Raw genomic sequence first — 21,437 nt, 5'->3', positions numbered from 1 at the left:
GCAGTACTTAAAATATACAAAGAGTAAATTTCTCAGGAGGTACATGATAGAATGGCATCTGTGGGATCATCGAGTCACCTCTCCAGCAGAATGCTGACGTGAGCTGCACAGCCTATGCAACTAATCGAAAAGCGCGCTGCATCCTCAAGAAACCAGCACTGAATAATTTCGCATGCCCAACACCAATTTTTGTGAGGATCAACCTATCACTCACTTTCTCGCTGAAATTGTCTGCTGTTAGGCTCACGGTGCTTCAGGAATAGAGTACACACCCCGCTCCTCACAGGTGTCACGACCAATTCGTAGATGTCAACGAGCTCTCAGCTCTCATAGGTTCATGTGCGTCATCGGCATTTTTGTCAATTACTTCTTGTCCTAATCTCTGCACTCTTAGGCAACGCGTGGTGCCCACCTTCAGTCTTCTGCCAGTGCACAATTAGCTCGCCTTTCCACCACTCTCGACCTGACAATGATGAACCGACCGAACTTCCGCAACCCCTAACGACTTGGGGGTTACATCCTCGTTTACTCCTGTCCGCCGCTCTCCACCCGAAAGCAGCGGTGCAAATGAGTTTTCGCGATCCCCCATGCTTTCAAGAAGTGCCCCTCAGCCACCTATTCTCATTTTTGTTCCGCTCTCGATCCAATTCCAACGGAGTCACCGAACCTCAACAATCCTCAACGCCTTCGAGTTCAGGTCCAGACGAACACACACTTCCACTCCCCACCACGCTTCTGTTCCTAACACAGTGCATGCTGTTAGTATGAATGCCGTGTATGTAATTTCATGACGCACATCTTCACCTCGGGCCTTCGCGTGCTGCACACCTCGGCCGCCTGAAGCCCAATCGGGAGACACCAACACTACCAGTGATACGGAGTGAGATCCATGTGAGCTTCCTATGCCCGTCTTTGGCATGAGGAAAACGATGGTCAAATTTGAGGCGGTATGGAGGATAGTGCCGATGTCTATTGGGTGGGGCAGAATTTGGAATGCTACACTGAGTGACGGTATAGTGCACTACCTGTAAATATGCTGAAGAGTTAGAAAGAAGCTCTGCAAGCTTGAAGGGTTCGAAACAACCATCAACGTAATCCTTCACATGTTCGATGATGAAATTGGCGCCCAGGATCCAAGCATCATCTATACAGCGCTTAAGATGTGAGTGGTTTAGTGAGCCGGCATCATAATCCTTCTCGCTCGAGTATGTTCAATCCTGAGTCCTGATTTCATCCATTCGTCCACCGCCGCTCACACTGAGAACTCGACACTCAGGATGTTAAATAGAACTAAACGCATCTCCCACCCAAAAAGTAGTCCCATAAGTTAAGCGTCTGGCGAACTCTACCAAACCCACCAGTCATCTCGTACAATACACACCTTGCTCGACGAACGACGTGGAGTAAGCCACCGGGTAAGGTATCACGCCGTACACTCAGAGGGTGACACGTCGGACATAGGAATTTGCTTAAAGGCGTCAGAACCATGTGTCTGTTGTTTCATCTGCCAGAGATGGCGGTGCATGCGCGTGGCGAGAATCGCAAGGATCATGAACTGGAAACTGTACGTGGGTGTGCATTTTGGGCATTATTAGTAAAATTGCGCAGAAGGTTGTGGAGGTGCATACTCGTGCAATATGGCGTGGTAGGAGTACTAGGTGCGCGGAACATCAACAGCTCTATCGTAAAAGGTATTCGGGAGATACACGCACATGGAGGAGTAGCGATGTGAATACGTTCGCCACTGATAACACTTCAGGAAAGAGGATGATCATGGGTGAGCACGGATCACGGCGCATGCGAGTATTAACTCACAAAAACCACATATATAATAAAATATGTTATGTCTCACCAGGACAACATACAAACGGCTTGGGTTTATCCGCCAGCTCTGTATGGCGCGTATGAGCGTGAGGGTCATGAGCCCTGGGGAAGTATCTGTCATCGTGTGCTTGTACATGTGTATGCTCCTGGTCACTCACCCAGTTCGAACACGGCAAGGAGGAGAAACGGTATGAAGAGCCGGAAACTAGTCGAACTCTGGTAGCACCCTGTGATGCCCGGGATCGTGCTAGTCGCATCTGTGATTGTTAAATGGTGGTGGAACGGCAGGGGGGAGATGTGAGCGCGTACATGCTGCGGGAGCAGTAGTGGTGAAGACAATGCCGATGGATGCTCCGATAAAACTCTGGTTGATGCATCTACAGCTGGCTTTGGTGTGGACAAGTGGACTTGAGACTCACGAGAACGGTAACCAGCATGGCTGCGAGCAATATTCTATTGTTGTTCCAGAGCGCGCATGTTCTGAGGACGAAAAAGCCTGGATGAATCCGATCAGGAACATATATATCTTGAGGGAGGAAGGACATACCTTCGGAGCAAACAGCTGATAGTATGCCGAAACCTATGAGAAAAAGCGGGTTGCCCTCAGCAAGGCTGTGCATAGATGGATGTACCACACACGTACCTATGTTAATATTGTCCAACACCCGACATTTCTGGAGAAGTCATGCAGTAAGCAACATTCGTCTCTCAATCTCCACCGCATGTTCACGTACACCTGGAGTTTCATTCGGGATAAAACTCACTGCACGACAACGTGTTAGTTCATCTCGGACGATGTGCGCTGGAGCTGGACGTACAATACAGATTTGTGGCGAGGATGAGGAAGGGGATATATCGCGTAGCGATATAAAGGCCTTTCACCTTGGTCCAGTGCGAGTCGAGCAGGAATCTCCACTTCGAACAGACTCGTATTAACATTAAAACCGAGGCGTATCACGGAACGAGTACATTACCTCTTCGTGAAGCGAACAAACATAATCATAGGTCTGGATAAGGGAGTTTTAACAACGGAAGAGAATTTGTCAGGACAAGCCCACCCAGAATGTAGTTATCGAAACTGAGCTGCGTTAGTAGGTCAATAAAGATAGGGGTTCAGGCAGTACGCACTGTAAATATACTGACGCGCACATGGATTGCTTAATATTACCCGCCCTCATACCGACAAGAAAGAAACGCACCGCGAAGAACTGCAAACTCGTCGCTGCCACGATATCGTCAGCCGAATAGTCCATCCGCATTCCTGGTCGTTCAAGAGGTGACAATTGACGAGTTTACCGCCCCCTTCTGAGCTCTTATAATCTACACAATTAGGTAATTCTTGGCAACACAAAGTTTGATTCGGAAAATCGGATGTGCTCATTTGTACTTGTCCCTGCTTCCAAAGCAGCCAATCATCAGAGGGACCTAGAGGGGTTTTCAAAACTCTAATCCGTGAGATTAACTACCCCCAATACCTATTCGGCCCTCGTTGGTTTTTTGGGCTCCGGGTATGATGGGAGTCATGACTTTGATGCTGAGCCGCCGCTGTCAAGTTCTAAGCGAGATGTCGCAGTGCAGACAGTACGGAGTGGGCCGCCACTGATCAGTCAGCCGATTTCCACTCCGTTCGACATAATGACAGGAAAACAAACGTGTTGTACACACGAGTTCATTGATGCTGTGTAGCTTCTGATCTATTAGAACTCATAAACTGCGATTATGCGCGAATTCTGGAGCATTGTACTACTACCTGAGGTCAGTAAATACAGACAATTGGAGTTGTGAGTTCGTACACACCCTTCCTTTCATAGACAACTCGGAGGTTTAACTGTTAGGCACGTTCATGATGAACGTTCAAGTGATCGATGCGATCAAAAACGTTCCCCAAATTAAAAGTCGTGTTCACGTAACCAAGCCGTACTACGTGACTTGTTTGGCAGAAGCTCAGTAAGACCAAACAACACCTCGGCAAGCTATTGCAATGAACCAGCCAAGTAAACCTAAATACCTCAATTGAATTGCTTCTACAACAAGTCAAATACACCTTTTGTTCATATAAAATCTCGCTCAGCCTCTGAAAAGACGACATCCGATGGAAAGACTAAGAAAGTCGATACTTGTCCCTGCTAGGCCGCATCAGCTCCGTTCGACACAATGACAGGTCAACAAACGTGTTTTACCCACGAGTTCATTCATATTGTGTAGCTTCTGATTTATTAGAACTCATAAACTGCAACTATGCGAATTCTGGAGCGTTGTACTGCCTGAGCGTCAGTAAACTCAGACGATCGGAATCGTGAGTTTGTCTTCTTTAGGCACGTTCAATGTGATCAAAACCGTTCCCTAACCTGCAGTGTTTTCGGAACGTTCAAGTTCGCGACCAGCCATACGGGACATATTCGTGTGGCAAAAGCTCATGTAAAACCAAACAACACAAACATCGGCAATCAGTGAAACAGCCAAAAGTTAACCTAAACACTATGGAAAGCGGGAGTGATCAGCGCTCAGCTTCGGCTAAGCATCTAATATGATATTTGTTTGGTCAAAGGGCGGGTCAAAAAGTGTCGCATCAAGGCGGGATGCCGTGACATCCCCACCCTACAACTAGACAAGCCGCAAGGTACAAATAACTTATCTAGTGGAGTGGGACAAATTTGCCGACAGTGTGGGTGGTCCTAGATATCGTCCTATCATATCAGTTACGTCTCGCCAATTCGTGGAGCTTGGTGTACTATAGTGGACCCGTACCATGATGCTCATCGCCGTCAGGCTGTGCGTCTGGCTCTAGCACACTCAAATCCTGATCCGCCGCCACTTACAGTGGAAACCACGGAAATTAAACAGACCAAGGTCATCCACATGCCCCTCCCGCCCCACACAAGACCTGTCCTACAAGTTAAGCACGTAGTAAAGTCTACCAAATCCACCCCCACCAGTCATCTCGTATGTATAGTCCAAGCTTCACTCCACGAAGATACCGAATAAAAATAAACCACAGGATAAGACATCACGCCGTGGAATCTAGAGGTGACATGTCCAACATTGGAATACCCGCAAGGGTGCCAGAGTTGTGTGAATGTCGATTCACCGACATCCGCCAGAGGTTGCGGTGCATGCGCGTGGCGAGGATTGCGAGAATAATGAACTGGAAACTGTACGTGGGTGTAATTTTGGGTATTGTTAGTAGGAATGCGCAGCAGAATGTGGAGGTACACACTCATACAACATGGTGTGGTAGGAGTACTGGGGCGCGGAACATCAACGGCTCGATTATAAAAGGCATCTGGAGGATTCACGCACCTGGAGGAGCATCGATGTGAATATGTTCGCCACTGAGAACACTTCAGGAAAGAGAATGATGATGGATGAGCACGGAAAAAACGGCGCGTGTAAGTGTTAACTCACAAAAACCACATGTATAATAGAATATGTTATGTTTCACCAGGACAATGAACAGACGGCTTGGGTTTGTCTTCCAGTTCTGTATGGCGCGTATGAGCGTGAGCATCAAGAGTCCTGGGGAGATCATTTGTCAGTGCGTATTTGTGTATATATATGCTCCTGGTCGCCCACCCAGTTCGAATGCAGAAAGAAGAAGAAATGGTATGAAGAGTCGGAAACTGGTCGAACTCTGGTAGCACCCTACGATGCCCGGGATTGCGCTAGTCGCAACTGTGAAAGTGAACAAAATTGTTGAATGGTAGTGGAACGGCAGGGGGGAGGTGAGAGCGCGTACATGCTGCGGGAGCATTAGTAGTGAAGGCAATGCCCATGGATGCTCCGACAATACTCTAGCTGATGCATCTACAGCTAGCTTTGGTGTGGATGAATGGATTTGGGACTCACGGGAATGATAACTAGCATGGCTACGAGCAAGATTCTATTGTTGTTCCAGAGTGCATATGTTCTGAGGACGAAAAAGCCTGGATGAATCAGATCAGAAACATACATATCCTAAGGAGGAAGGACATACACTCGGAGCAAACGGCTGACACTATACCAAGACCTGTGATAGGAAAATAGTAACACTTAGCAAAGACGTGCATACATGAATGTACCATGCACGTACCTGAGTCAACAACGTCGAACACCCGGCATTTCTGGCGAAGTCATGCGGTAAGTCGTTCGTTCGCATTAACTCTCCACAGCATCACATACACCTGGGTTAACATTCGGAGTAAAGTTTACTGAAGAACAAGTGTTAATTTACCATCGGGGCGATGTGTACCGGAGCAGGACGCACTATATAGTTTCTCGGTGAGAAGGATAAAGGGGAGGTATCGTGTAACAATGTACAGGCATTTCACCTTGCTCCAGTGCGATCGAAGTAAAAATGACCACTTTGCACAGCATATCAAAACCGAGGTGTATCACGGAACGGGTATATTACCTCTTCATGGAGTGAACATGCATAATCATATATCTGGGCAAGCGAGTTTAACAGCGGACGTGATAGATCAAGATAAACCTACCCAGAATGTGGCCATCGACGCTGAATTGTGTTAGGGCAAAGAATAAGGTCTTCAGACAGTACGCACCGAATACGGACTGATGGAACATGAATTGTCAAGTATTATTTGCCCTCATATCGACAAGAAGACACACCGTAGCGATCTGCAAGCTCCTCGCTGCTGTGATATCGTCAGCCGAATACTCCATCTTCTAGAGGTTGTACACTGGAACAGCCTCAGCGAGTGATGAGAAACGTTAGTATCTCCCTGGAATACTCTAGTTAGTTACTGTGTATTGTGAGCTGCGAGTATGATATACCTCAGCGAGTGATGAGAAAACGCTGAGGTATGGCCAAACGACGATGGGATGCGCGTTATATATACTACGTTATGTAACGGTCAGGTGGCCTGACGGCGCACTGTACAGTAACAATAGATACCAATAAGGTGAAGGTGCGAAATACAAAAGAGCACCAAGATGTGAACGGAAGTATAAAAAAAATGTACCTAATAAAAGCTTCTGAAGGTGGGAGTTCGATGCATCATCATCGCTTGAAACACGAATCTACCTCGGAGCAACCAAAAGGAACTGTCAGAGCTCTAATTTGAGAGATTAACTGCCCTCCAGTACTAGTACTTACTCAGTTGTCGTTGGTTTTTTCAGTGTCCTGTTTTGAGGTAATTTCTACAACTTGTTACCTTGTAGGGAGGCCCAACCTCTTTGGATGAACGTATACATCGTGTGGCGATAGGAGGGGCCTTTACCTTGATGCAGAGCAATCCAAGCGGGAATGCCCACATTGAACATTATCAACAATGTATCAAGTAACTGAGGCGTATCCCAAACAACTACATTACCAATTCTTGGAGTGAACGGGCATGATCATATGTTTGGAAAAGATTTAATAGCGATCTGAAATAGATTGGGACAAGCTCACCAGATTGTACCCAGCGACGCTGAGCCGTGTCGGAACAAGGACCGAAAAAAGCAGAAAATTCATTAAGTATTATCTTAATAGCGGCCGCATGCCAGCAAGAACGCCACACACCGCAAAAGACTGCGCATCATAAAAACATTCCATATGCATCTGCATTCGGAAATGTGGTCAAGTTTCGCGCACGAGTGAGTACTATGTACCTTGTCTATAAGAACCCATCAAGATGCGACCGTGGATATTGCGGACACCATTCAAGTTGCAGGGCTTGCTAACCCAAGATCTCGGAGGGCTGCAAGGCGTTGCACTAATTGGGAAATTGACACGACCAAGTGTATACGTATCACAGAGATTGTAGTCAGAGAGTCGTAAGTTTAGAGATACTAGCCACTGTAACACGTGACTGTTTGTTTGGTAGCAGCTTTTGCTTCTGCCCAGTGCCACCGTGACTGTGCCACGTCTCTGACCCATTTCCCCTGGGATAGCATTTTTGTGAGTATCATCACTGGTACTTTTTCGGCGCAATACTTTAATGGGTTAGAGTGTCTTGTCGTAGGTTGAGTAGACTGAGGTTTGGGTAGCGCCTAGCTAGGCTATCATCATCCACAATGCAGTGTGCGCTATTATCAGAAGAGAGAAGAGCCGAGGCGAGACGCCGAGCGACAACCACAACGACTATCAAAATAGATGACGTTAGAATACAGAAATACAGGAACGTAGGTTATACCTATCAAAATAGACGAGCACTGAAACTGGGAAAGGAGAGAAAGCCGAAACGAAAAAGATGTAAGTACTGGTACTACGAAAAAGGAAATGTGATCGAAAGTCAGCAAACAGCGTTCATGACAATACCCCCTCGTCAAATGGTCGCGTCCCGCGACCAATGGAGGTCCCGTTCAAATGTTCCGTCCTCCCAGTTGAATAGTCGACGTGGCACTCGTGTTGGTACAGTTAAATTTTCGAGCGCCTGGAAACGCAACCTCATTGTTGGCATAGGGCGTGGTGCTGCAGGGTGTTTGCGATGGAAGTCGGCAATGGCTTGAGGTGCGTTTCTGAGTTCGGAAGCTAACAACCACTCTCGTTCCTCACGAGGATAACCCTTCCAGTGCACGAGATACTCTAATCTCTCTCTGCTGAAGTCGTGAGTCCAAGATCTCTTCGACTTCTTGCTCCTCGTAACCATCAACTAGCACAGGCGGCGGCGGCGGTGGTTTTCTTTGGGAAGGAAATTCGGCGGGTGTAAACGGGGATAGAACACATTCATTGAAGACCGGGTGAATGGATTTCCAAGTACCAGGAAGGGCAAGCTTATAAGCAGAAGCTCCATGTTTTTCTAGGATCTTGAACGGACTGAAGCGTTTGTCATTGAGCTTTTTGGCGGGTCGATCAGACGAAATGTGAGTAGCCTCTAACCATACTTGGTCTCCAATTTTGAAGTTATGTGACTCACTCCGTTTCCGATCATAGAATCGTTTCATATCCTCAGCAGCTCGTTTGAGTGCTGATTCCGCTTCTTCCCGTGTCTTTCGCATCCTGCTCTGCAAAGTCTTTCGCTGCCTCTGCCTTAACTTCTCGACGAAATCCAGTTCCCTTTCGTGGATGATAGCCATAATTGATGAAGAATGGTGAATGACCGGTCGAAGACTGGACCTTGTCATTGTAGGCAAACTCGGCGAGGGGGAGCCACTCAGACCAATCTGTTTGATGGTAGTTGGAGAAAACACGTAGGTAATGTTCTATCTCCTGATTGATTCGTTCAGTTTGACCATCCGTTTGTGGGTGGTAGGCTGTGCTCGCATTACTCTGGATATCGAGAAGTTGGTAGAGGTCGCGCATGAAGGCAGATACGAAATTCGAGCCTCGGTCACTGATGACCTTACGAGGCAGACCATAGCTTCGAAATATATAATCTCGGAAGATTCGTGCAACTCCTAGGGATGTGACTTCTGTGTTCGTCGGCACCACTTTAATCATCTTCGAGAATCGGTCGACAACGACTAGGATCGCATTGTTACCTACCGATTCTGGGAGTGGACCGATAATATCCACAGATATATGTTCCCAAGGTTGCGTGGGGATCTCATTCGGATGTAGGGGGGCAGCAGGTTGAGTGTTCCTTGGTTTGGTGCATTGGCAGCTCTCACAACCATCGATATAGCGCCGAATGTCAGCTAAGATCCGTGGCCACCAATAGTCACGAGTAATCAGCTCATGAGTTTTATACCTCCCTGGATGACCCGCTAAAATGGAGTCATGATGTTCCCGAATGATGTCTTCTCGAAGCTTACGATCTATAGGGATATAGACTCGACCCTTCCAGGTAACGAGACCTTCCGACTCTGACCAGTCTTTGTCCTTCAATGTGAGCATTTTAGTGACGACTGCATCTCGGTTTGCGTGACGACGACGAGCGCGAGTAAGAAAATCCTCGTCTACAGTCTTGAGCTCTACTTGACGGAATATTTCAGGCTTAAGAACGACGATATCTTCGTTGTCATTCTCCCCCGCCTGATGATCTGATCGTCTCGATAGAAGGTCTGCTCGTTGGTTGGTCTTTCCGGGTTTATGATGCAGACTGAAATGATAATTCGACAGTTCTGTCACCCACCGGGCTTGCCGACGATTCAACTTTTGAGGCTTGCGGAAATACGCGAGGTTCTGATGGTCTGTCCATACCTCGAAATCGTTCATTGCTCCCATGAGGTGATGACGCCACTCTGCGAGTGCAGTCATAATTGCAAGTAGCTCACGGTCGTAAATTTCGTAGTTCCGCTCAGTTTCATTTAATGCTTTTGACAGGAAAGCGATGGGTTTCCAAACACCCTCTTGGCACTGCGAGAGCACTGCCCCAATAGCTTTCCCTGAACTGTCAGCCTCCACACGATAAGGGTCTTCGTCGGTCGGGATGCCAAGAACAGGAGCAGAAGATATATGTTCCTTGATCGTGTCAAATGCCTCCTGTTGCTGACCTCCCCAGGACCAATCTACGTTTCCCGTCAAGCTCGTTAAAGGCTTCGCAAGATCTCCATATCCTCGAATAAACCTTCGATAAAAGTTAACGAATCCGAGAAACGCTTGTAGTTCGCGTTTCGCGGTAGGTACAGGCCAATCCATGATCCCCTTAACTTTAACAGGATCCATCTTAACCTGACCCTCCGAAATGACGAGACCTAGGTACTCGATCTCGCTCACCTCGAATTCGCACTTTTCGGGTTTGAGATAAAGTTTGTTCTTGCGAAGGAGTTGGAGGACGCGGCGTACAATACGTTGATGTTCTTCTCGAGTCTTAGTGAAGATGAGGATGTCGTCTAGGTAAATAACTACCTTTCCATCACTGATAAGGTCTCGAAAAATGTCGTTCATCATCGTTTGAAACGTAGCCGGGGAATTAGTCAAGCCAAAGAACATTACTAGTGGCTCGAACAATCCTCGATTTGTACGAAAAGCCGCCTTCCATTCGTCGCCCTCCTTAACTCGTACATTATTGTACCCCCAGCGGATGTCCAGTTTAGTGAAATACCGGGCACCTTTGAGCTTATGGACGAGTTCCTGGATGAGAGGGAGAGGATACCGATTTTTCACGGTACATGCATTAAGCTTTCGATAATCCTGTACTGGTCGAAGTTTCCCATCCTTCTTTTTTACGAAGAAGAATGCAGATGCAAATGGGGACTTCGACGAACGGATCCGACCAGAACGGAGATTTTCTTCGAGAAACGCATCAAGTTCTCGTTGTTCCTCCGGACTAAGATTATAGACTTTACAATCAATGGCGTGCTCCCCTGGAACTAACTCAATCGCATGATCCCAGGGTTTTCAGTGGCGGGAGCTCGTCAAAAGATTCTTTCTTAAAGATGTCCTTGAAGTCATGGTACGAAGTTGGGACCATCTCCTCGAAAGTCTTCTCAGTCTTTTTTCTGGACGCTTCTTCGGCTAATTGTTGAGACGTTGTAGTGTGGGCTTTAATATGCAAAGTCCCTTCTTTCATGTAGCCGTCGAAATCGAAAGCGAACAATCTCTCTCCCTCGCTTAGGGTCAACTCTGGATCGCTATTCACGCAATTCAACTCCTCGTCTTCCTCCGTTTGCTCAGGCCCAAATAAATGTTGAGCATACGAACAAGTCTTCGGGCAACGGTCAAAGTTGAGTGTGCCGGCTGTCCAATCGATAGAGGGATTATGATGTTTAAGCCATTCATGTCCGATAAATAGCTCTCCCTTCCCGAGGTCCGTAACTCCCAAAGTGAGACGTTTGATATGATCATCGATCGTTAGTTGAAGGGTGACGTAGTCTGTGATCACACCTCCCTGCATTGAGAGTTCCATCGGCATTGTAAACGGGAATTGGACGGGCCAGCTTCTGCGTGTTTATTCCTTTGGCTGCTACGAAACCCGCATCAATTGAGGAGCCTGTGCACCCACTGTCAACGAGTGCATTTACACTAAAACCTCGACGGTCATCAAGAGTATTTAGTATTGCGCTTAAAGTCAACGAATTTCCTGTTCCTCGGATGTAACGTTTGGGAGTACTAAGTTCGTTGATCGCTTCTGAGGCTTCCTCAAGTGAAAGTGTATTTAACTCTTTAAGGACTTCTGCAGTGGTTTCGAGATGGCGTTTTGGGTGAACCAACATTCGAAGTAAGCTCATAGCTTTCTCAAATGGCTGGTCCCTGAAAACGTTGAGCATACCAAATAGCAGACCAGGGTCGTAGTCTTGCTGCAGGTACTTCGGCATCGTGGGGTCCCCTTAGGTTACTAGCAGCAGCTTCACCTTCGGATCTACCACTTCCACGTTCCAGAGGAATGCCTTTCCCTTTAGATGAGAGCTTCAGGTTCGGGGCTTCACTCCCTTCCTTCGGCTCGCTATGCGCTTGTTTTGAGTCCTCGTCTTCAATCTCTTCAACATAAGGTTTCGTGTTTGCATACTGGAAGTTACAAGGTAGAGAAAATGAAGAACTCAAATTGGTCAGAGAGGGCGCGCCACCTCCCGACTTTCTTAAAAACCCTTTTCACCCAACCACTTCTTCATATCCTCCTTATCTTCTTCAGGCAGTTCTTCAAGGACCGCTCGTATCGCCGCTGGTTTTCCTTGAAGACAGTCTTTAGCTAAGTGACCGTGTCTGCCACACTTGAAACATAATCCTTGACGACGACAAGCATCGACGTCCATAGGAAGACCTTGACCACTAAAAGTTCCCATAGTCGGGGTCGCAGAAGAAGATTGTTGGGGAGAGGAAGTGGAACGCGGAGTCTGGGTAGAGTTTGCTCGGGGTGGAGGAGGGACAGGCAGGTGAGGACGCTGACGACGAGCCTCACGTTGACGATAGAGTTGATCTTGCTCGATCGCCTTTGCCTTCCAGGCTGCGAAGGTTCCGGCCTTGATAGTGTCAGAACTTTCCCAGATACGATCCACAAGGCGAGAATTGAGAGCTCGTTCAAGAAGGAGATTCAAATGATCATCACTCCCTGCGGACCATCCTGCGGTTCGAGCAAGCTGATCGAATTGAACAAAGAACTCTTCCGCAGTTAAGCTGCCCTGCTTTAAGAGCTCAAGTTGACGTTGAGCCTCGCGCTTGGCATTTGCATCGTCGAACGAAGCCTTTAGAGCGGCCTCGAAGTCGACAAAACTCCAACGTTGAGCGGAAGGTAAGGAAAACTGTTCTTCGGTATAGTTGTCAGCCCAAAGACCAGCACTACCTCCCTTCATGCAAGACGTAGCGAATAAAACCTTCTTTTTATCATCTGTGAAAATCTTAGGTTCCGCTTCGAACATTACGCGGACCTGTCGCCACCAGGTTTTGAAGGAAACGGTCCCCTTGACACCACTGAAGTCATCAGGGCGAGACAAGAGCGTCTTATCAGATTTTGAGCCGGAAGTAGACATGGTAGAATGTGACGACGGTTTAGGGGCTTGAAAAGGAGGTTGAATAGAGATTGAAAGTCGGGGTTGAGGTATTTCAGGGAAGGAGTTGGTTGAATGTGTAGAAGGATCAGAGGTCTCCGAGATTGGAGAAGGCGTTCGAGTGTTTGGTTTAAACGTGACGGAAAATGTGTGATTGACGTTAGAAAGAGGTCTCGGGTCGGTAAGAGCAGTTTCGTGCTTCTATCAGAAGAGAGAAGAGCCGAGGCGAGACGTCGAGCGACAACCACAACGACTATCAAAATAGACGACGTTAGAATACAGAAATACAGGAACGTAGGTTATACCTATCAAAATAGACGAGCACGAAACTGGGAAAGGAGAGAAAGCCGAAACGAAAAAGATGTAAGTACTGGTACTACGAAAAAGGAAATGTGATCGAAAGTCAGCAAACAGCGTTCATGACACATCTTAGCAATGACCTTGCATGCGTCGATGTCCCACAACCTCACTGCACCATCCCCACTCCCGCTAACCACTTTCTTCCCGTCCAGAGACAACGCTATACTGGCCACTTTCCTTTTTTTCAAGTCTTCTTCGTCCGACCAGTCTTTTTCATGTCGCCAGTCTTCTCCTATCTGTTTCCCGCTCTTCAAGTTCCATACTCGAAGCGAGCCGTCTTCTGAACAAGTGATGATCCGCTGTCCGCCTGGCAGGTGTATGACGCCCCGGACCCATTTAGTGTGTCCTTCAAATTTCTGGTCAGGCGTAATTACTGGTGTCTCTTTCATTTCAGTGGTGGATGAAACCATGCCTACTACCGAGCGCGGTGCCATCTCAGCTTTCATCGATCAAATTCCAAAATCAGCACTTACGAGGACAGCAGTGATGGATGGGCAGCAGGGAATAATGGCTATTTTGGTCAAATCAGAGTTGAATATTGAATCCTTGGCTTCCTGGTACGTTGTACATGCTTCATCCTCGTGTTCGCTTCACAGCTTATACACAGCATAGGCTGTGCCGCTGAAGCGCCCAAGAATCATCTGTCTCCGGTCACATGGCGTGGCTTTCAGTCGACATTTTCAATATACGACATGCTACGCTGCTGCAGTTCAGGTATTCAGGTCTGCATTCTCCATCTCGTTATAACATCTTCTGCCCTCGTCGTTTACCGTACCCAGCGTTTTCAGTAATCCCATTCAAATCCCACAGGTATGACCACCCGGGCCATACTCAGCCTTAGGCGCGTTTCCTGATTGTTGCTGTACAGACGCAGCTTTGGCTTCATGAAATGGTTCGTCCCCCTACAGTGACTGGCTATTCTATTCCGTTCAGTACACCTCACTTACCCAGTAAACTGCCCATCACGAGTCCTTGTTGATCAATAGGATTATGTGTAGATGAAGCCATACGCTTGCACTTGTCTCGAGCAATCTCGCAGTCTACGAGGGACTGGGAGAATGCTCGAGTTCTTGGGCATGAAGACGCGCTGACTTCGAAACCTGAAAGGTAGAGAAACCTCAAAATGTATGATGCACTTTGCATGACACATTGATGCAGTCGGAAGACACATGAAGCAGGACGCCATTAAACTTGATGTTTCATCACCTACTTAGGAGGAAGAGCACGTTGCCAGGGTGGCCTAGAGTGAAAATTCGGTTTCTCCGCGATACACTCCGCATCTAGTGGGAAGCAGGAGGACGGTTGTTTTTCAGTACACTTAACGGAAACCAGTGTGTATTTGCACTCGATCGACCGCATTTTATATTTCACATATCATATACTGTAGACTAGCATAGAACGCCGTCACAGACATTATGATGCAAAACCTACTTGTCGTGACATACCTTAGCTTCATTAAACCTTTTGAGCCAGCAAAAGTCCATAAACTGTTGGATTTCAGGAATATTCAAACATCAAAACAGCTGGGACACGCGTCCAACATGTCAGTATAGGGAGAACATCGTGAAAAGAGATGGAAACGGTATAGTGCACGATGTGACAGTAACGACAAGTTCTTGAAATACTCAAGCAGAGCGCAGAATGTACGTGTGGTGATGGAAGATGAAGTGGTATGTGGTATCATACAAAAGAATGGTTCCAAATCATCAGTCATGTAACAGAGCGAGCAGTAGGAATTGGTAGAGCACATCAATGAAGATATATACATCCAAATCAAACTAGAAAAGTACGCGCCGCCGAGGAAATAATATATTAATGATGACCATCAGTATACTCAGTAGACGTACAACAAATAAGGAGCCAGAAGCGAGTCCATAGTCCACCCTGTCTTATCGTTATATCAGGGCGCGAGGGCGTTGAAGCTGTACCAGTAGTCGTTGTAGCATGGCCCATGGCTGGTGTGGTGGACGACGACGAGTCAGCTGCCTGTGGTTGTGAAGATGGCTTAGCGACATTGGGCTTGGGAGGCTGCGAGCTGCCCGTAGTAGAGTTCTTGAAGTGCAATGGTTTCATTTTCTGCTTTTCGCTAACGCAACCTCCCTTGCTGAAGCGTTTCTCTACGTGATATTAGGTGAAGTTGAACGACGGAGGAGAGAAAACATACACGTTTGCCCTTTGCATACGGAACATCAACAGCTGCAGGGTTGTCCCTTTGCAACTCGATGCCTTCGCCGCTTCGCCCACGCCATTTCAAAAGGTTTCGAGCCCAGTCGGGTGGGGAGGACGGTGACGTATCATGGGTATCGGAAGGGCTACGGTGGAACAAGCGGCCAAGAAACGTGCCGCCTGGTGGTGCTGAGGAGTTGGGACGGCTGAACTGAGAACACGAAGGTCAGGAAAACAAAATCGGATCGATAGTAATAATGACATACATGAGAACGATCTGGTGGAGCTCCATCGAAAAAAACCTGGGGATGCTCGAGAAGCAGGTGGACGTCGCTGGACCGGACGTCGTGTAGCATTAGCCTAGAGTGTATATGTTGAGCACAGCGAGATCCTTTAATGAAGGTGTCACGTACATCGAGTTCAGATTTGTTGGCCTGGCAGAGTATGTTCAGTTGTCAGAATGAAATGAATGAGACATGCATGTCAACTCACCTTTGAATCCGAAAGAAGGTCGTTGAGTCCAGCTTCTTTTACAATCGCACCAACATCCCATGCGTACGCGTTTTTGTCGTTCCGCAGCCAGTTGCTAGTAGCTGTCCACCCGCGGAAAAGGACACGTAGCCTCACGTAGCTCACTTCCTCTGCGTGCTGGAGGGGCGAACTGATAGGCTGGCCGTTCTCGGGTTCCACAATCGCACTGTCTTGTCGCGCGATGCGCTTGCAAGTATGCGGTCATTGGGTGATATCGCAATGTCTATGAACACTGTCGGTGTGCTCATCCAGTAGTGCAATCTGCTCCCATTTGGTTGTATTCCATGTCCTAATCGGGTGACCCAATGACCCCAGAAACAAGCGTTTTTCCGTCCTTGGTGCAAGCCAGGCAAGTCACTAGTCCATTTCCCATATGTGTTCTTTGAGAGTTGCAACAAGCTTGCCTGTCTTTGCGTCCCAGATTTGGACCGAGGCCTCGGTAGTTCTAGAATTAGTCGAACCATCGTATCCACCAGTCGCAATCAAGGCCATGTCTGGTGAATAGACGACTACAAACACTTCTTTGTGTTCCGTCTCGACTGGCTCGCGGATTGTCTCTCCGTTCTCTACGTCCCATTGCCTTGCAGTCCCATCGACAAATCCGCTTAACACTCTCCGACCATCCCGACTCCAGCAGACAGACCTCACTTTGTCTGTGTGCCCCGTCCATTTAGCAACAATCTTACCTGTGTCGATGTCCCACAACCTCACCACACCGTCCTCACCCCCGCTAACAACTTTGTTCCCGTCCGGAGACAGTGCTATCTCGCACACTCTACCTTCTCCGTCCCTCCAGTCTTCTCCTATCTATTTCCCGCTCTCCAAGTTCCATACCCGCAACGAGCCATCCCATGAAGAAGTGATGATCCGCTGTCCGCCTGGTAGGTGTATGGCGCCCCGGGCAGCATCAGTGTGTCCTTTAAATTTCCGGCGAGGTGTTATCGCTGTCTCTTTCGTTTTAGTAGTAGGTGAGGACATGCTCCAGAATTGTCACTACCGAGTGCAGCACCATCTCAGCTTTCATCGGTCAAATTCCAAAATCAGCACTTACGAGGATAGCAGGGATGGTCAGACGAGAGGCCAATCGATGCGAGGCATGAGAATGCCTCTCCAATGTTTACTGCTGTCGGGATTGGAGGATTGCAGTTGCAAGTCAGGTGCGTTGCCTATATACTAGCGCATTTTACATATCTGATCGGCTCTGGAACATTCCCTCTTAGCTCACTCTGTTTATTTGCTTCCTGGTCGGACATTGATGTCGAAGCTAAGCCTCTGGATAATCGGATTCGTGTTCTGCTACGAGCGCGAACATTAGCATCAGCGACAGTTAACAACAAACGAACGAGCATTCCCTGCGACGCACCTCGTTCTTTTTCAGCTGTGTTGTATGCCGTCTGGCGATCGGAGTGAGCTACTGGAACATACGATTCCAAATAAAGAGGCTCTATTTCGTGCATCGAACGGTGAGTACGATTACCTATCCGCCCCACAGAGAAGATGAAAGAAAAACATACCGCGTCCTCCAGCTCATTTCCGTCGTTTTCATTTCACACTGGGGTTCATGCAGTGTGTCCACGCGCCCTGGATAGCGATCAAGCTTGGGGTTGGATTGATTCGTGGGAAGCGGTGAACGAACATGTTGGTAATGGTTGATCAATGCAAGACTGTCACTTGATTAGAAGAAACGACTGTCCTATGAGTTAGACAGGGTGCCAATGCAACCTTGTTATTCTTCGAGTCTGATTGGCACATGTGCAGCAATAGGGCGTATATTCACCAGCCTAATACAATACATCCGATAAACGTTCTATCAAGCAAAATGTATGCCCTCGTCATGAAATGCGGATAGCAGTCTGTTGAACTGATAAGAAAGCACAGGAGACAAAACTAATATGACTCACTTTAAAAGATCGTCAAGGGTCATCTTGGCTGCCCGCTGTTCCGAGTAACCCGATGAGCTGAGGACTTCTTCTACTTTAGCTTTCATGTTTGCGTCGTCATCGATTATCTGATTTATGGCGGTCAAGTCTCCATCTACAACATACAAAAACTGAAATCACCTTATTTTGAGTCGAGCACCACGTTCTCCAGTTTTGTTCCAGCATCTCGATGACCCCTTTTGCCATGAATGTAGCATGCACCATTTTATTTCGCCTCGAAAAGATGATTCTACCCAGCCCATCGAATTCCTCGAACTTGATGGGGGGAGGAGGATCGAGAGGTACCAGTCGGACCACTGACGACTCAACTTGCGGTGCTGGTCGGAAGTTATTTTTGCCGACGTGCATAACTAGGTCTACCTTTGAATAAAGCTGTACGTTCGCAGATAACCGCGACCAGAGCTCTGTCCCGGGCTGAGCAACAAGCCTCATGGCAAATTCTCTTTGGAACATGAGAATTGCCACACGAAAGATTGGTCGATGAGAGAGGAGGCGGAAGACAAGTGGTGATGATATTTGATAGGGCGTGTTGGATATGCATACATCGAAATATGGGAGATCAGCTTTTACAAAGTCTCCGATGATTATGTCGAGTTTTCGTTGTTCTGGTCTTCCGAGGAGTAGCCCGTCAGTTAATGATATTAAGATGGGAAGAAGTACACGCACTTCCCCTGAACTCGCTTCGTTAATTCAGCTGCCATCCGTGGGTCCATCTCCACAGCAGTAACATTTTTGGCTTGTTCAAGAATTTTGACAGTAAGGTTACCTGTACCAGGGCCAACTTCGAGGACTTTATCCGTGGGGCGAAGGTTCGCCTACACGTCACGATTAGCATCTATGAGATGGATTCAGCACACATAAGCTGAGCCGAACCTTATCCACGATACTGATGTAGAATCAGCCCGAGTTATATTACATGAGAATTGTGAGCGTACGTTTGAGCAATCTGTGGATTCTTCAAGATATGTTGTCCGAATCTTTCTGTATTGAATATTGGGTTACGGACGCCGGCTGAAGTCCCTTCATTTGCACTGTGGTTTTTGGATGAAGATGATGCAGCGGCTGATTTTATTGACGGCTGGTGGGCACGCGAGAAACGTCCTGAAGTTGCACGAGGCATTTTGGATTGTCACGGCCGGTGGAGTCGATACTGCTGCCAGTGCTGGTCGGAAAAATCTAAGTGACATAAGTGGAAGTCAAAACACGTGACTTTATGCCCTTCCCAGCGCCGGTACAATATAAGAGCCAGTTCGGCAACGAGATGTTGACCAACATTTGGCTGAACCCGTGTGAGATGTTCTCGGCTTCAAGCGTCCCAGACGTCGGACTTTGAACCTTACTGCTCCTACCTGTACATCTACCATGAATTCCTATCTTATTGACTGTCATCGTTGCCAAAGAATCTGTACTAGCGTTCTCGCCCTTACCGCCATCTGCGCAAACTTCACAACGGTACTCATGGCTCAACCTGAGATCACACAAACGGCCGCCGACAACTTGAAGCCAAAGGCACAATGGCAAGACTCAGAGGTGGATATCCTCCTTCAACATTTCATCTGGAATCACGCAGCGATTGGCGATGGTGGGAACTTCTCAGGGCCTACCTTCAACAGCGCAGCTACTGCTATCAATTCCGACGAGACAATTCAAACAATGGGCCCACCAAAGACGGGCAATATGGTTAAGACCAAATGGACCGCAGTACGTGATCTTATCTTGATTGAGATTGAGATTGATCTGATCAGACTATTAGCTCAAAAAATATTCAATCAAATCGAGGCCTATCGCAATGTATCCGGCTTTCATTGGGACAATGTGCGGGGTGCCGGGATTGAGGGCCCTGCTGCTGACAGCGTTTGGAATACATATGTTGCTCCAAGGGTACGTGATTGCATATGTTTGCGACACTCACTAACATCAAAATAGTCACGATCTGCAATGCGCCCCTTTCGCAACAAAGGGTGGCCGCTATATGATGATATGTATACCATCTTGGGAGAAAACAGCGGTGCTCGTGGAAGGCGTGCCTTCCACCCCCGCTACCGCAGCCCCTGCCTCCATTGATGTTGATATAGATGATGTGCTTGATGGGGGGCTTGCCCTTCTTGACGTAGACGGGGGAAGCACGTCTGCTGGAGCCGCTGGCCCTAGCGATGTGCCGGACATGAGCGCCGACCTGATGATGCCACCTCAGAGCGCCCTGTTCCTTGCAACCTCCACCACTACTGGCTCCCAGTCCAGCAAACGTGTGCGCACCAACACTTTGCTCAATTCCATGGAGACATCATCTTACAATTCCAGTGGCACCCCCATGTCCAGCTATGCCAACAGTCCCCAGTCATCATCTCTCCCCCTTTCGTCAACATTGGTGCCATCGTCCCAGCCATCGTCCCAGCCACCAGCCTTGAAGAAGGCTCGAGTGTCGATGCATGGTAGCTCGCAGACGGGGGTGAGCAGCACTGCTAAAGTCGCTGCCAAGATCACACCAGTGGCCACCGTCATGAACATGCAAGGCACTATCAATCGCCTCACTGACGTTATCGAGAGGAATATGATGGCTCCATCTGACCTACCTGTTGTTGTTGTGCCAACCATGATATCCCATGGCCTGTCGATTTTGCGTGGTGCAGATGGAGATCTGCCTGTTTCTCAGAGAGCCAACCTCTGTTAAGACCGTACTCAAGTCGTATCGGATCCGAAGGGCTTCGGCCTCAGCTCGTGCACTGTGCCCCTTTCCCAAGTCTTGCCCCTTATTTCAGAGTACTAGAGTATCGCGTATATTGAGACGGATAAGTCTCGTAACGGATCCGTTATGGCTTCCAGATATCGAACGTATATAGTAATGGCTAATCCGGATTGGATCCGAACTAGAAACTAATGGGCGAGGACTGTCTGAGGACAGAGACGGATATATAGACTATAGGAATCAATCCTAAGTCTCGGAGTAGCCAAGAGTATCGTACTCAAGTCCGGATGGATAATAGAGGGACTTAGAGTCCAGACAGAATGAGTGCAATCTAAGATGATATTCGAACTGATCTACTACAGCGCATGTACAAGGGTTTATATACTACGGATAACTAACGGAATGATCAATAAGCAAAGGTGCGAGGCTATGTACGAAGTATAAGCAAAGTATGTGTACAGCATATTGGTAAGTCGGACAGATAACGTATCATAACCGGGAATGAAGTCTAAGCTAAAGCGGATCAGTAAGTGTAGCGGATCAGTAAGCATAACGGAAGTAAAGGATAACTGGTATACCGGTGTACAGGAATGCTGAAAGGAGATGAACGATAGTTAGAGTTATATGAACAGGACATGAAACAA

At 47.8% G+C, this 21,437-nt stretch overlaps 9 protein-coding genes across 9 annotated transcripts; 2 read left to right on the top strand and 7 right to left on the bottom strand.

Moving 5' to 3' along the window:
• Positions 1-1,092: 1,092 nt before the first annotated feature.
• Positions 1,093-2,444, bottom strand: DFJ58DRAFT_865035 (uncharacterized protein; the record flags this gene model as incomplete). The annotated part of the gene is made up of 8 exons (XM_041394146.1): positions 1,093-1,562; positions 1,629-1,654; positions 1,713-1,744; positions 1,816-1,926; positions 1,983-2,081; positions 2,134-2,188; positions 2,244-2,320; positions 2,372-2,444. 8 exons carry the CDS (start codon positions 2,442-2,444, stop codon positions 1,424-1,426), a joined length of 612 nt encoding a protein of 203 aa, XP_041237040.1. The 3' UTR covers positions 1,093-1,423.
• A 2,223-nt stretch (positions 2,445-4,667) lies between these two features.
• Positions 4,668-6,795, bottom strand: DFJ58DRAFT_171539 (uncharacterized protein). Its single transcript, XM_041379019.1, has 16 exons — positions 6,595-6,795; positions 6,430-6,542; positions 6,363-6,372; positions 6,297-6,316; positions 6,215-6,247; positions 6,068-6,164; positions 5,983-6,011; positions 5,894-5,924; positions 5,798-5,830; positions 5,671-5,747; positions 5,561-5,615; positions 5,398-5,496; positions 5,230-5,340; positions 5,125-5,165; positions 5,042-5,067; positions 4,668-4,976 (listed from the first exon to the last, which is right to left on the bottom strand). The coding sequence occupies exons 2-16, from the start codon at positions 6,481-6,483 to the stop codon at positions 4,832-4,834; spliced, it is 861 nt and encodes a 286-aa protein (XP_041237039.1). The 5' UTR covers positions 6,484-6,542; positions 6,595-6,795; the 3' UTR covers positions 4,668-4,831.
• Positions 6,796-8,108: 1,313 nt separating this feature from the next.
• On the bottom strand, positions 8,109-8,336 carry DFJ58DRAFT_618566 (uncharacterized protein; the record flags this gene model as incomplete). Its single annotated transcript, XM_041381001.1, has 1 exon — positions 8,109-8,336. A coding segment is annotated over one exon (228 nt), but the record flags the coding sequence as incomplete, so codon positions are not given.
• A 3,073-nt stretch (positions 8,337-11,409) lies between these two features.
• On the bottom strand, positions 11,410-11,895 carry DFJ58DRAFT_710107 (uncharacterized protein; the record flags this gene model as incomplete). The annotated part of the gene is made up of 1 exon (XM_041383809.1): positions 11,410-11,895. One exon carries the CDS (start codon positions 11,893-11,895, stop codon positions 11,470-11,472), a length of 426 nt encoding a protein of 141 aa, XP_041237037.1. The 3' UTR covers positions 11,410-11,469.
• Positions 11,896-12,102: 207 nt separating this feature from the next.
• On the bottom strand, positions 12,103-13,383 carry DFJ58DRAFT_171486 (uncharacterized protein). Its single transcript, XM_041379018.1, has one exon. It carries the CDS (start codon positions 13,090-13,092, stop codon positions 12,205-12,207), a length of 888 nt encoding a protein of 295 aa, XP_041237036.1. The 5' UTR covers positions 13,093-13,383; the 3' UTR covers positions 12,103-12,204.
• A 1,884-nt stretch (positions 13,384-15,267) lies between these two features.
• On the bottom strand, positions 15,268-16,415 carry DFJ58DRAFT_749784 (uncharacterized protein; the record flags this gene model as incomplete). The annotated part of the gene is made up of 6 exons (XM_041387689.1): positions 15,268-15,354; positions 15,399-15,585; positions 15,635-15,847; positions 15,903-16,070; positions 16,129-16,284; positions 16,335-16,415. The coding sequence occupies 6 exons, from the start codon at positions 16,413-16,415 to the stop codon at positions 15,305-15,307; spliced, it is 855 nt and encodes a 284-aa protein (XP_041237035.1). The 3' UTR covers positions 15,268-15,304.
• An 835-nt stretch (positions 16,416-17,250) lies between these two features.
• DFJ58DRAFT_818384 (uncharacterized protein) lies at positions 17,251-17,803 on the top strand. Its single transcript, XM_041391855.1, has 4 exons — positions 17,251-17,307; positions 17,359-17,463; positions 17,531-17,611; positions 17,682-17,803. Exons 1-4 carry the CDS (start codon positions 17,281-17,283, stop codon positions 17,754-17,756), a joined length of 288 nt encoding a protein of 95 aa, XP_041237034.1. The 5' UTR covers positions 17,251-17,280; the 3' UTR covers positions 17,757-17,803.
• Positions 17,804-17,918: 115 nt separating this feature from the next.
• Positions 17,919-19,317, bottom strand: DFJ58DRAFT_818382 (S-adenosyl-L-methionine-dependent methyltransferase). The gene is given in 8 exon segments (XM_041391854.1): positions 17,919-18,020; positions 18,069-18,175; positions 18,228-18,717; positions 18,774-18,922; positions 18,981-18,993; positions 19,043-19,257; positions 19,268-19,272; positions 19,296-19,317. The coding sequence occupies 6 exon segments, from the start codon at positions 19,225-19,227 to the stop codon at positions 17,978-17,980; spliced, it is 987 nt and encodes a 328-aa protein (XP_041237033.1). The 5' UTR covers positions 19,228-19,257; positions 19,268-19,272; positions 19,296-19,317; the 3' UTR covers positions 17,919-17,977.
• Positions 19,318-19,565: 248 nt separating this feature from the next.
• DFJ58DRAFT_734972 (uncharacterized protein) lies at positions 19,566-20,778 on the top strand (the record flags this gene model as incomplete). Its single annotated transcript, XM_041386568.1, has 3 exons — positions 19,566-19,808; positions 19,861-19,988; positions 20,034-20,778. 3 exons carry the CDS (start codon positions 19,566-19,568, stop codon positions 20,776-20,778), a joined length of 1,116 nt encoding a protein of 371 aa, XP_041237032.1.
• Between the last annotated feature and the right edge of the window lie 659 nt (positions 20,779-21,437).

This window comes from Suillus subalutaceus (assembly GCF_016647625.1).
Source record: "Suillus subalutaceus strain FC151 chromosome Unknown DFJ58scaffold_195, whole genome shotgun sequence".
NCBI classification, from domain to species: Eukaryota; Fungi; Basidiomycota; class Agaricomycetes; order Boletales; family Suillaceae; genus Suillus; species Suillus subalutaceus.
This window is presented reverse-complemented; position numbering and strand designations above follow the sequence as displayed.